Raw genomic sequence first — 12,611 nt, forward strand, 5'->3', positions numbered from 1 at the left:
CCCCCTCTTTTCCCCTCCCCCATTTTCCCTTCACCCTGAAAGGCCTGTCCGCTTTTTCTGGGACAGGGAAAATTCTGGATTTTGTTGTCACTTCAACACACAAAACATAAAATACACAAGAGTCGCGTCGAGTCGGGCCGAACAAAAATCCACTTGAATTTTTTACACTTTATTTTTTGTACATTTGCAACAAGGCGAATAAAAAGGAATTTTCCCTTATAGCCCGGTTTTTCTTTTTTTTTTTTTTTTTTTTTTTTTTTTTTTTTTTTTTTTTTTGGCTGTTGCTCTTCGCGCTGTTTGCACGCGAAATTTGTGCTTGTCTGCCTTTCGGCTTGTCAGCTCGCATGTTGCATGGTTTTAGGCGGGATTTGTTTTTCCACACCCCCCTCTTTTAACCCCCTGATGCCCGATGCCCAATCCACGATCCGGGTTGCGAATAGCGTCAACTACAAAGGCAGCTAAAGCAACAGCCCAAGCCGCAATTTGGACACCCATCCTGTCCGAACCCTCGGCAAACTAAGGGTTCGGGAATTAGACATTTGCCAGGGTTTTCCAACCGTTTTCAGGGGATGGGGGATTTCCCATTCTCCCCCAGCGACTGTTTTCCTGCTGGAGGGTCTTAATTTTCAGCATTGTTGATGTTTTGCGTTGAGAACAGAAACAACAGATGAAGAGCCGGCGAGCAAGGGTTAAGCTAGGCCTTAATTAATTCCTTGGCGGCAGGGGTTAAAAAGCGGTTTGACTTTTCAAGCACACGTATCCCTCCACTTGGTTACAAAGAAATCAGATGTTTTCACTTTGGAAAATAAAGAATAAAATATTAAAGAAGTATATAAGAAAAATAAAAAAGTCAAAAGGGAATATTGAACCTAATGAACTAAACAATTTTACCAATAAAAACCAGAACAGAATTTAATTGAACGGTTAAACAAATTTAAATGTGAATAAAACTTTACCCTCAGGTCTTAAATTCTGTTAATTATTTAACAAAAACCGAACAAATTCAAACTCATTAACTCGCACTTTAAATTAAATATCAGTTTGCACAGACAATGCATACTGCATCTATGTATTTGGAATTCGCTATAAAATCACTGCTCTCAATTTGTTCTCAATTTACAAATGTAAAACAATGCTCGAGCATTACCGCATTTTTAAATCGTTTTCAAGCACCGGCTTACATGCGGTATAAGCCGCGTTTATTTCCGCCACACTACGTTCTTTTCGCCTTCCCCTCCTCTTCCGGCTTTTTGCCCCTGCGGAAAGTCCTTACTTTTTGTGGTTATTACTGTATATTAAATTAGCATAAATGATTTTTAATAATTATGCCATTGAAGCCGCGGCGGCCCTTCGCCATGCAAACCATCCAAACCAATCCAGCTGCTCCCGCTCTATTGTACGAATAATTCCCTTTCCCCGAAAACAGCTGGCGCACAAATTACAAAATAATGAGCGAGCAAGTGCAGCGGAAATTTTTTGTATATTTTTCGGTTCAGTTTGAATTTTACATTCCAACCAGTCGTCGACGCGGCCGACTATTATTTTTATATAATGGGCGTTGATGGGCGCTGATTCCGAATCCCTGATGCCACTCCCCCTTTTTTCCCGCCCTTTTTCCGCGCCTGGAATGTCGATGTTGATTTTCATGCAAGAGTGCACGGAGCGATTCTTGCAAAAATGTTTTTTAATTGCACTTAAAATTTTATTTAAATGCCCCGCACACACACACACACACATGCAGCTGTAACCACATCTGACCTCTTTGCCCACGCATTCGAATCGGTATTTATGGAATATATTTCCCTGATTTTTAAATTCAATATTCAGCACTCGCTGTTGTAGAAATATTCACGAGAGTGCCACGCAGAGGGAAGTGGTTTTCACACTAAGGAAATAAGTACCAAATGCAGGAGAATGAATTATTTGCCAACATTCAAACTTAATTACTAATCAGATTTTGTTTGTTTTTATATTTCATTTGCAGGCTGCGCTTTCGTCAAATTTGGTTCGCAGCAGGAGGCCCAGTCAGCAATAACCAACCTACACGGAAGTCAAACTATGCCGGTAAGTGGGAAATAATTTGTTGTTTGGAATATGAATCTGAAAATCACCCTTGGGATAAGCGACTTTGATGACATTCGGTATGGTTGATGGTTGGTTGCAAAAAAAAAAAAAACTGTGGCTCCCACGGCGCTTTGTGAAATTAGAAAATTGGGTTTTCGCCTTTTGCGCCGTGGCCAAGGCATTTCCCATTTACCATTTTCCACTTGTGTGCGAATAATACGAAAATAATGAAATTTCAAAACCTGAAGTGTGCGCCACTCAAGTTGTTGTTCTCATCGTTGAAAAGTACTTAGCCAACTTTATTTAAGCCACGAGTGCCCGCTCGCCCCAAGTTGCCATCATGATTTATAAATAAAATTAGATTTAAATTAAATGCTGTATTATTATTTTTCCTTTTACGCCGCACTTCAATGGCAAATCAAGAAGCTCTCGTTCTACTCTAATTTTCTAAAAAAAAAAATACAAAGGGAATTTGCAAAGAGAAAAAAAAGAGGAGAGGAAAAAAATAAATCAAAATAGCTTTTGGCATAGGAAAAGAGAAGAGAAACCCGAGCGGCGAAGATTTCCCGCCAAGTGACTTCATTATGCTCGAATTTTGTAAGGAATCACCATATATAGCTGAGACTGCGGCCAAAAGCCTTATGGAAGAGCCTTTAGCTCTATGACAACGTAGCCCGGGAATTATTTCTACTTCTTCTCGGGTTTTCTTTTTATTTTTTTTCTTTTGCTTGCCGCTTGCTGCTTGCGAAAAATAAATGAAATTTGCATGACACTTGAGTTATTTTGCACGTAAATTGCTTCTTTTGACAAACAAACAAGCAAATACACAAACCAGCTGCTGGAGAGGAATGGGAATCGAGGGGGAGTGGTAGTGGCTGAAACGCTGCCATTGTTGTATTTTCGGTGTTTACAGCCAGGCAGAGGCAGGCAGGCAGTCACTGCAATCCCAAGTTCCCAGTTCCACTACCAGCTTCATCCGCATCCTCATCCGCATCCTCGATTTCGTCCCTTTTGCTCTTCACTCTTTCAGCAAACGAATTTTACATTTCGGGTTTTCTGTGTGTTTGCGGGCTGCTCTGCTCCTTCATCTCAAAGTCGACAACTCGTTGGCGCATTTAAATTCAAATTCAAATATTGTTGATGAAATTTGTTGCTTAATTTGCAATTTAGATGCGTTTTTAAACAAACGCCGCGCGGCGCTTTCAAGAGAAATCATGTGTTTACTTAGGCGGAAGTTGATGATGATGCGCACAGGCGAAGGATAACCGGGCTGCCACGTAATTACGGTGGCACGTTGGCAAAGTGGTGGGAAGAAAGCTGGTTGGGCTGACTCAAATCAATGCCACTTGCCGCTGGCCAAAAGTTACACATTCTGCAAAACGGACTTTGTTTACACCGAAATACGACAAACAAATACAACGCACTGGCTTCAAAACTTCAAAAATATAGCCGCAAGTGCGGCAAACAAACAAATGGCAATGGAAATGGGTACAAGGACCCAATTCAAGTCAAAGGCAAGTGCAAACAGAGCGGCTTAAGTCAATTTCAATTTCAGAACGAGAGAGCAAGCGAAACCGTCACATTTTATGGCTGATTGCAGTCGATACACTTGGCAAATCAAAGTGAAGCCCGCGGCGAAATTCAATCGAAAATAAAAGAAAGGGGAAAAGCAAGCGGCGGCTAAGATGAAATCTGTGTAAATTTCCATCTGCATAATTTTTGTCTACCCCTGGCACTTTCTCTATCCCCTCTCTCCTTTCCCCCTTGATGATCCTTTTTCGACCTGCATGACATTAGTGGGATATCCGCTGGAGGCCTACAGCCAACTGCACTTTGCCTCCAATTACGTTGGAATGCCTCGTACTCATTCCCATTTCTCACCTTTTGCCCCCGAGCCTTACACGCTTGGTATGTCTGACCTGACTCGACCTGACCTGCCACGCCCCCACCCGCCCCCCTTCGCCTTTGGGCCAACAACACAGCTGCAATTTTTCACCTGGCCAATTTTTAAGATGAGCAGAGAACCCCCCGCCCGTTAAAAAGACGACGCTGGCAAATTGCTGCTCTGGGAAAGAAGAAAGAAAAAAAAACGAGCGGGAGGCAAAGCAAGTTGTACATTATTCTACTTGCTTTTTTTTAATTTTAAGAACGCGCTTTTTTATACCTTATACCTCATACCTGCCTGCATTAAGCATTTTAATGTCAGTTTGCCCTGGCCCCTCAGCGCGGCTGTAATTGCAATTTGGCATTACGACTGCGTTGCGGAAAGAGGCAAGGTAATTAGCGCAAAACGACGCCAGCTGCTGCTGCTGCTGCTGCTATGTTGTATACAAATTTTTAGCTGCCAAGCGAAAGTATTCCCCGCTTCTCTACCTTGGCATATATATACATTAATTATATGGCCAAGTGCAGTGGGATAGAGTTGGGGTCTTTTATTTTTTATTTCGGTATAGAGTAGTTGCCTGAAGGGGCCCCGAATTGATTGCCTACCTGCAGGCGTCAAAGTTGCGCCAGACAAAACCGCAAGTTAATTTTAAGCTTAACAAAGTCCACTCCGAACAACCCATCCTCCACGTCATCATTTCCTTCTTCGTTTTTGGCCTGGCCATCATGTTGATGTACCACAGAAAGCTTTTAAAAAACGAATGTTAAAAACGAGACGAAAACGAGATGCAGGGGAAGAACATTTTTTGATTACGCCAAACCTTAAGCAGCTTATGAACGCCCCCGGTTTTTCGCCAGGAATGGACCAAGCGCTCATTAAAAAGGAATTTGCAGGGGCGAAAAATGGATGGACGAAAGTGCCACTCCCCCTTTTTCCACCCACTTGCCCAACCACACCCACTCACACCATCACACGTTCGCTCCCTTGTTAATCTCTTGGCACTCAACATGTTATAAGTCGCTTTTAGTGCGGTTGGCAAACGTTTTCTAAATGCAACAACAAAAAAAATACGAGACACACACACACTGTGGTGAGTTAGAGCGAAAAAAAGTTTACAGTTTACAGTTGTAAACAATAATTTCGTATTCACTCAACACACACACAGGCACACAGCCATACACACCAACACACACCGCCATTTGCATAAGCCGCTGATGCGATTTTTTGCTGTCCATTCTGTGGGCGGGGCTTAGAAGTGGGCGTGGCTTGCCGAACACTTGTTAATGAAAGCGCGCGCAAGCATTAAAGCTGCCTCTGGCTCTAAATGCTTTTGATTGACGAAGCGCAAAAGCCGCCCAACATGCATACCAACAGTCTGACAAAAAATAACCGAAAAGGGAGCGGGAATTAAATTTAAAATAAAAACTGTCACCCTCGCTGAAAAAGCAGTAACGCCAACGTAAATTCTTCAGCTTGCAAAATGACTCACTTCGAATGAGGACAATCCCGCACCTTTGACAGCGGAGCTGGAGTTCCGAATAAATTAGTCAATTAGCATTTCTATTTTTATTTGCTGAGCTGCTGAGTTGGGGAGCTAGAACCACAAATAGTGGCCAATATGGCGGTGGAAAATCGTGTCACACCTTCCCGGCGAAGAAAAACACATGTTTCCCGGCGAACGAACGCAGTCATCATCATCATCAAAGACATTTTTCCCAGCTTGCTGGGTGCGCATTTAAATTTCAAATTAATTTCTCGCCATGTGAAGCAAACAACCAACAAAAAAAGAAAAGAGGGGAGAGAAAGATTGAACGAAATAAGAAATCTGCAAGCTGACAACGCACACACACATAGCCAGAGTGCCAGATAAATACGAAGCGAGTCCGCGCTGTCCCAAAAAATGATATGCGAAGCTGCTCTCCACCTTCAACTCCTCCCTTTTTTCAACCCATCAAACCTGTTTTCACAGTCATTTCGCAGAACGGGCGCCGTAAAATATGCAAAAGAAGAAACATTTTTGCGCGCAGCTCGCTTTTTTGGTTCTCCTACTTTTGCTGGCTCCCTGGTCGTTTTGTTTGCGCTGCTCATGGCTGGATTGACGCAACATATGCCACATGCCACTGCCAGCATCGAATGTTGTTCCTCTCGCTTTTTGTTTTTCTTCCCTGTATTCTGTATGGGTTTCTGTGTGTGTGTGTGTGTGTGTGTGTGTCTCGCATCAATTATGCTTTTATTTATACAACAATTTTCGTTCTGCTGGCCGTTCAATTTTCGTCAGCAGTCGACGGGCAGAACGAACAAGTCGAATGAGCGCTGCCTTAATGCGACTTGACAAAAATGGCGCCCAACGTGGGGCCAGTGCTGCGGCTGCTGTGCCGTACAGAAAATGGCGCCCAACGCGGGACTGCTGTTTCTTTTCGGTGGGATGGGGGAATTTCTTCTTAACGCTTGAGCGACGCCCACACACACACACACATACTCACATCGCACCTTGAAGCGTCAAGCTGACGACCAAGAGAGCGTTGCTGTTCTGGCCCGGCTTTCTATTTTAATTCACACGCCATTGTTGCTCAGCGCCTAAAAGAAGACGAGGCGAAGTTGAATTTCTAATGTGCAGCAGCTGCTAACAATGGAATGAAGGGGAAGGGGGGCGAAATCGGAGTGGCAGGTGGACTTGAGGGGGCAAAAGGGAAGGGGCCAACCTGATTGTGTTTTGGCTGCTTGTTCTGGCGTTAGTTGTTGTGCGTGTGTTGGCTATACGTGGGTATTGTATTCTTCCATCCAAAGCATACTTATGTGCGCGTTTAAGCAATTTTTAAATCGCTGTCGTGCCCGTGTGGCAACGGTCGAGTAACAAGGGCTGCCTCCTTACACTTGGCAAGAAATGGACTGGGGAATTTTCATGAGATTGTGGGAAGCCGTGTAAGTGGAAATTTAAGCCACCTAAATTGGTGTATTTACAGCAAGTTGTGCTAACTTAATTGAAAACAATTTTCAATTACCAAGGAAATGAATAGGAAAGGTAGAATAAATTCAAATAATTTCGTTATGCAATTTCAAAGATATTTCTTTTGAACCTTTTTTAGTATAACATCATTTAATAGAAATTTATACGAGTTCCATTAAATAGAGAACAAATCTTGGTAAATAGAAGAAAAGTCATCGATCTTACTAAAAGTTCTAGAAATATTTCATTCCGGAACTAAGAAACTAATTTTCAGAAGCTCAGAACTTTGGTGCATTTCTTATAGAACCCAACTGAAATACATAAATCATGGGTGGATCGGCAAAGCCTGGTCGGCTCATCCACCACTAAATCATGCTTGATGTTTAGCATATTAGACACATGCACAGGACGACTACTCTTTTCCTTCCCACACCTTCTTAATATTGATTTGCAGCCAATCTGATATCCACTCGCTCAGTAGCTGAGCCCACCCTCCGTTCAGCTTTCGGGCTCCATCAATTTCAATTTCGCTCCAGCGGCAAATCCAAACAACGCCTGCCTCATACAATTTCAGACCGAGTCTGCAGACAGGTCTCCCCTTTCCCAACTCAACCAACTCAGCCATCTCAAACATCTCAACCCTCCACCATCAGAGCCTTCGCTTTCGGCCAGGGCATCGGCGTTTTTCGGTAAACTAATTTTCTTGCTCAATATCTTGACAGTGAAATTGGCACGCGGCAGTGTTGCCAATCAAAATCCGCACACACACACACACCAAGGAAAAGGGAAAAAGGGAAAAGACGAGGATGGCATAATTCTGGTGCTCCAGCGGCACCTGTTTTCCCATTGACATCACGTTCCACGGTCCAGGTTTTCAGGAGGTCTCCTTGCCGAAAGGACCTCGACTCTTAGCGTTAACTCAGTGCAGAGTGGACATAAATTTTTGGTTTTTAGTTGCCGGAAATTGAAGCGAAAAGTCCTGCGAGTGCAAGTTCTTTAAGAGGGAATCTCGCATTTCCTTGCCACATAAAAGAATCACTGGTAATGGCTTTCTTTGGGGGCCTTCCGCTCATAAAACGAAGTCATGACGGCTAAAAGCACAAAACTTCCGGCCTTTTTGTGTCCGAATGCGCGTGCATCATTAAAAGCGACATCGAGCCGACGAAAAAAAAAGGAAAAACACTGAAATGTGCAACATAAAAAGTGCTGCAGCTGCGACTGACTGTCTTTTTCTTCTTCTGGCAGAGCAGAGCGTGTTATAAACAATTTTAATAGACTTGCTTAAGGGCAAACATTTGCAGGTGACTCCGTCGTCGGTTTTTCCTGCGAAACATTGTGAGCTGGCAGCTGCTGCAGATTCTCCTCCATCATCACTGATGGACCCCCATTGTCTTTTGCATTTCTTCGTCTGTTTTCGGCTACGTGCCACGTTGCATTTGCACACAGCTCCTTCTCCTTCTCCGTCCAACGCGGCGGCTACTTAATTTAATGCACGTCTGTTTGCATAAACCCAAACCTTATTGAATCGACGCCGGCAACATGAACAAGAGGCAGCTTTCCTCGTTGCCAGTTGCCAGTTGCAAGTTGCAGTGCTTGCAGCGCGGCATCATCAATGTATGGGCACGTTCGAGGAGGAGCAGCGAATGATGAGCAAACTTCAATTCACCATTCCACTCGCCGTCGTCGCTTGCCGGCATAAACTTTAATGAGCCACACGAACTGGCCAGGAGAAATTGAATGCTGACGTGATTTTCGGCACTTCGCAACCCTGAGAAAAGTTCAAGGAAATGACTAAAGGAAGCTCCCCTTACTCCTTCGTCCTTTGGCTCTCTTTGTTTGTTGCACACCTTGAGGCGCTGTCAACCATTTGGCTTTTGCATTTGCCTTCCATTTACTAGGGTGGTGAAGAAAAGAAACCCTTTCCCCCTAGAAAAAGCCAGAAAAAAATACCAAAACCCCTCAGGAGACGGCTGCTTTAGATTTCTATCACACATCGAAGGGAGGGAAAAATGGAGGGGGGAAGGGAGTTTTCAACCAAGGCAAACACTTCAAGCCAAAAAGGGAAACCGGGCCCAGCCTTCTTCCGCTTTACGTGCCAATGATGACAATTGGTTTTCTTTCTTTCCCTGGTCGCGGCTTCGATTTCTGTGCAATTTCTTCGTTTCGTTTCGTTTCGTTTGGCTTCGATTCAGTATCGTTTGGGTTTTGGCTTCCTCTTTGGTGTTTTTGTTTTGCACGTCGTCGTCAGTTTTTCGCCGCTTGTCTACAATTTCAATAAAATTTTATTAACGAATTCCGGCGAATGGTCGGCGGAATCGGAATCGGCGATGACAAGCCAAAGGAAAAGCAGGCCAACGCCAAGCCAAACCAAACCGAACCAAACCAGACTGCACACTGAAGCACAGACTGTGCGGACACTTTTATACCTCCGCCTCGAATCGATATTATTATTACAATAACAACAGAAGAGAGGAGAAGGAACTCTGTAGCAATTGCCTGTCAGCATTGTACTTGTCGATTTTGCAGCTTACTTTGCTGGCATTGCATACTTTTAAGGCGCTTTGACAATTCTTTTTATCTGCGCCCAGGACGATGCCAAGGACTTGGCTTGTTTGTTTGTCATTTACGCCGCCTTCAGTCCGTCCCCCTTCCACTTCCACCCATCTCCCTTCCCTCTCTTTTCCGATCTCCTGGCGGTTTGGGCCAAGTTGAAAGCCCGCAGTTCAATTCTCAATGGCGCAGCAGTTTTTCTTTCCTTCTAATGGCGACGTTTCCGCTTTCCTTTCCTTTCCCGCCGTCGCCTTCCTTGAGTTTGTTTTCCCGCCCACTCCCCATTTTTTTCCCTTGTTGTTGCTGCCCAAAAGTTGACATCAATTTTTGTTCAATTTTATTATTTTCATCTTCATTTTCACAGCGCAAAATCTATAATTGTATTTATGTCAACTTTTTTTTTTTTTTTTTTTTTTGCCCTGAATAGATGATGTGCTTAGGGTCTCTTCCTCTGTGGCTGAGCATTATAATAATGACTTTGCTTTTGTGATAACGACTTACGGAAATGTTTGGGCATGTCATTAGCGTTTGGCAAGAAATTTGTCTTCAAACGATATTATTAATAGACAGGGTTTATTTATGGGGGCGCCAGTGCGTATGCAAAGTAGTAACTGGCTGCTCGAGAAATTTATACGCAAAGTTATAAGTGCAATATAAATTAAATTCAAGTGTTTGTTTGTTGGGGGACAAAGAGACATCGTTGGATGAGTAATGTTGTCTTGCCAGCCAAGCCGATATGGCCAATATGAAAGTGCAATCTCTTTGCCAGTTTCCCCAGTCCTCTTAGCCAAAGCCAGTAAACTTTTTCAACGCTCTCAGGCTTTCGGCCTAAGTCTAAACAATTTCGACTTTCAAGAGCAAAGTTGCTGGGGACGGAGAAGAAAAACCGAAACAAGTCCTGGCCAAAGCTAATAAGTGTAATCAAGTTGGCTGGCCTGGAAACTACTACCAACAAGATGGCAAAAAGGAAAAAGCTGCTAAAAAGCATTAGGGCACTGCACCTCCGGCGGGTAAAAACTAAAGACGGAAGTCGGCAGACATTAGTGCCAAAAGTGCGTCACAAACAATATTTCCGTATCAGGCAGTGGAAACTAAAACGGAGGCATATAGCCTAGACACTTTTTAAGAGATTAAATTTTTCGGTCCTCAGTTGTTTTTCTCATCCTTTCTCCTTGTATGTTTGTATATGTTAGTAGTGTGTATATGTGTGTCTGCCCTCCAACGAAACTGTAACGAAACATTACACACACAACTGCATGTGAGCACACATACTGGGGAAGTTTTGCCCAAACAACAATGGAAAAGGTTCGGATCGGCGTGGAGGAAATTCAGGACTGGATTCTGGGAACCTGCAACTAAAATAGCCAGCAGCATTTTTGCGTTTGCGTTGTTTAAACATGCGCAAAGTTCAGGGTTTTGAACTTTTATCAAACATACGGCAAGCCGAAATTCGAGAGTGGAGCGGGATATTCGGATGGGGCCAAGAGCAAGGCGAGACATGCAGCATACTTTTCGGTATGTCCTGGCGAATAAACCCCCCCCATCCTTTTAAAAGCCCCCTTTTTTGGAGCACCCATCCCCCTGCTAGTTGAGGATGTAAAAGCAACTATCAGCGCCCTGGGGCCGAACTCTTGTTATTCCAGCTTGGCTCTCGCTTCCTCTTTTTTTGGGAAAGGGAACAGATAGAACAGCTAGAACAGCCGAAAGGACATTAAGGAAATTACCAAAATTAGTAATAGCATATAAATTACCCAAAGGAGGGAAGAGGGATCTCCTCAGAGTTATGCAATAGATAGAAATTAAAATTTTATCCTACGCCTTCGCTGGGGCATAAATATTTCATGAGACTCGCGGCTGTTGCCGCACAAAAAAAAAAATAACGCAAACTTGACAGCTGTCTAAACTTGCCGCGCGATGCCTGAGTTCTCTAGTGTCTGTTTGAAATTTACATTGCATATATTTCGGTTGCTTCGCCGGTTTCGGCCTTCAATTTTCATTAAACGAGCAGCAGCAACAGCAGAAGGAGCAGCAGCAGCAACAGCTCCTTGACGACTGTCAGAAGTTGTCCTGGTGTTTCTCCTCGATTTCATTGTGGGTTCGCTCCCATCTAAAGCGCAACAAATAACGAATTTCACAATGAAATCTTTTAATCCCAATGAACTGCGGAGATCCAGGTCCGTGTCCCCTGTCTGCTGGCTGGAAAAAACAAACGTTGCAGGCATTTACTTAATCGACAAGGGATTAGGTTTGGCCAAGAACCATCCGGCTGCCTTGCCGCTCCTTGCTCTGTGTAGTGCCCCATTCGGTTTCGTCGTGCCCACTTTAAATTGAGAATTATTGTCGCAAACAACAGTTGGACTGTCGCACTACCCCACCCCTCCGCTTTCGTCCTTTGCCAGCCCCCGCTATATCCCCTTCGGCAGATAAGGATATATTGTGTCTCACGCAGTTTGGACAGCTTTAATCTCGGTCGAAGCTGCGGACTGAGCGCGTACGTGCTTAATTTTGTTTGCACTTTTAAGCCAGCCTCGGCTTTGGCCAACTCCATACTGGCCACGCCTGCAGTTGGCCTGCAAAAATCACGCAATGCCAGCAGGGGTGGGGGTACTGTTTTTTTTCGGAGGGGGGTTAAAAGGGGGGCTTAAGGGGGTTAAGGGGGGGGTAAGGGGATAGAAGGCCGCCGCATGCGCTTGGCCAGGGATTAGCGCTGATTGAAATTGCAAATGAAAATTTATTTTTACTGCGCCCGGGTCGAGACCAGACCGCTCAATGTTAGTTTAGCTTAGCTCTTGGCCAGAATGGTAGAAAGAGAGGGAGAGAGAGTGAGAGGGAGAGAGCAAATCGACCGCCTGCGGGTCACAGAGATTGCCCCTCTGCTTCCCCCATTCACCATTCTATTAAATTTTAATTGAGTTACTGACGTTTTATTTTTGTATAATTAAATTAAGCCCCAGCTTAGCGTTTGATTTTAATTTGTGCGACATTTGTCCGCTCAGTCAGGCAAGCCAGCTTCCAGCTCCCAGCTCCAGTTTGCAGCTAAACTAACTGCGTGCCTCGTCGTCTGCATTAATGTGTCACAACAACAGATGCACAACGTGCCCCCCAATTATATGGCCATAAATTTGTTTTGTATAAATATTAATGCGCCTGCCGCAGGATTAGTTG

At 44.1% G+C, this 12,611-nt stretch overlaps 1 protein-coding gene across 16 annotated transcripts in view; it reads left to right on the top strand.

The window, feature by feature from the left end:
• LOC108095412 (CUGBP Elav-like family member 4) overlaps positions 1 to 12,611 on the top strand; it is a 138,515-nt gene that overhangs the window by 90,487 nt on the left and 35,417 nt on the right. For all 16 annotated transcript variants that reach the window (XM_043207791.1, XM_017196514.2, XM_017196499.2 and 13 more), the window contains one exon: positions 1,985 to 2,064. In XM_043207791.1, coding sequence (XP_043063726.1) covers positions 1,985 to 2,064 — 80 coding nt within the window. The remainder of the gene's footprint in view (positions 1 to 1,984; positions 2,065 to 12,611) is intronic.

This window comes from Drosophila ficusphila, unplaced genomic scaffold (assembly GCF_018152265.1).
Source record: "Drosophila ficusphila isolate 14025-0441.05 unplaced genomic scaffold, ASM1815226v1 contig_286, whole genome shotgun sequence".
NCBI lineage: Eukaryota > Metazoa > Arthropoda > Insecta > Diptera > Drosophilidae > Drosophila > Drosophila ficusphila.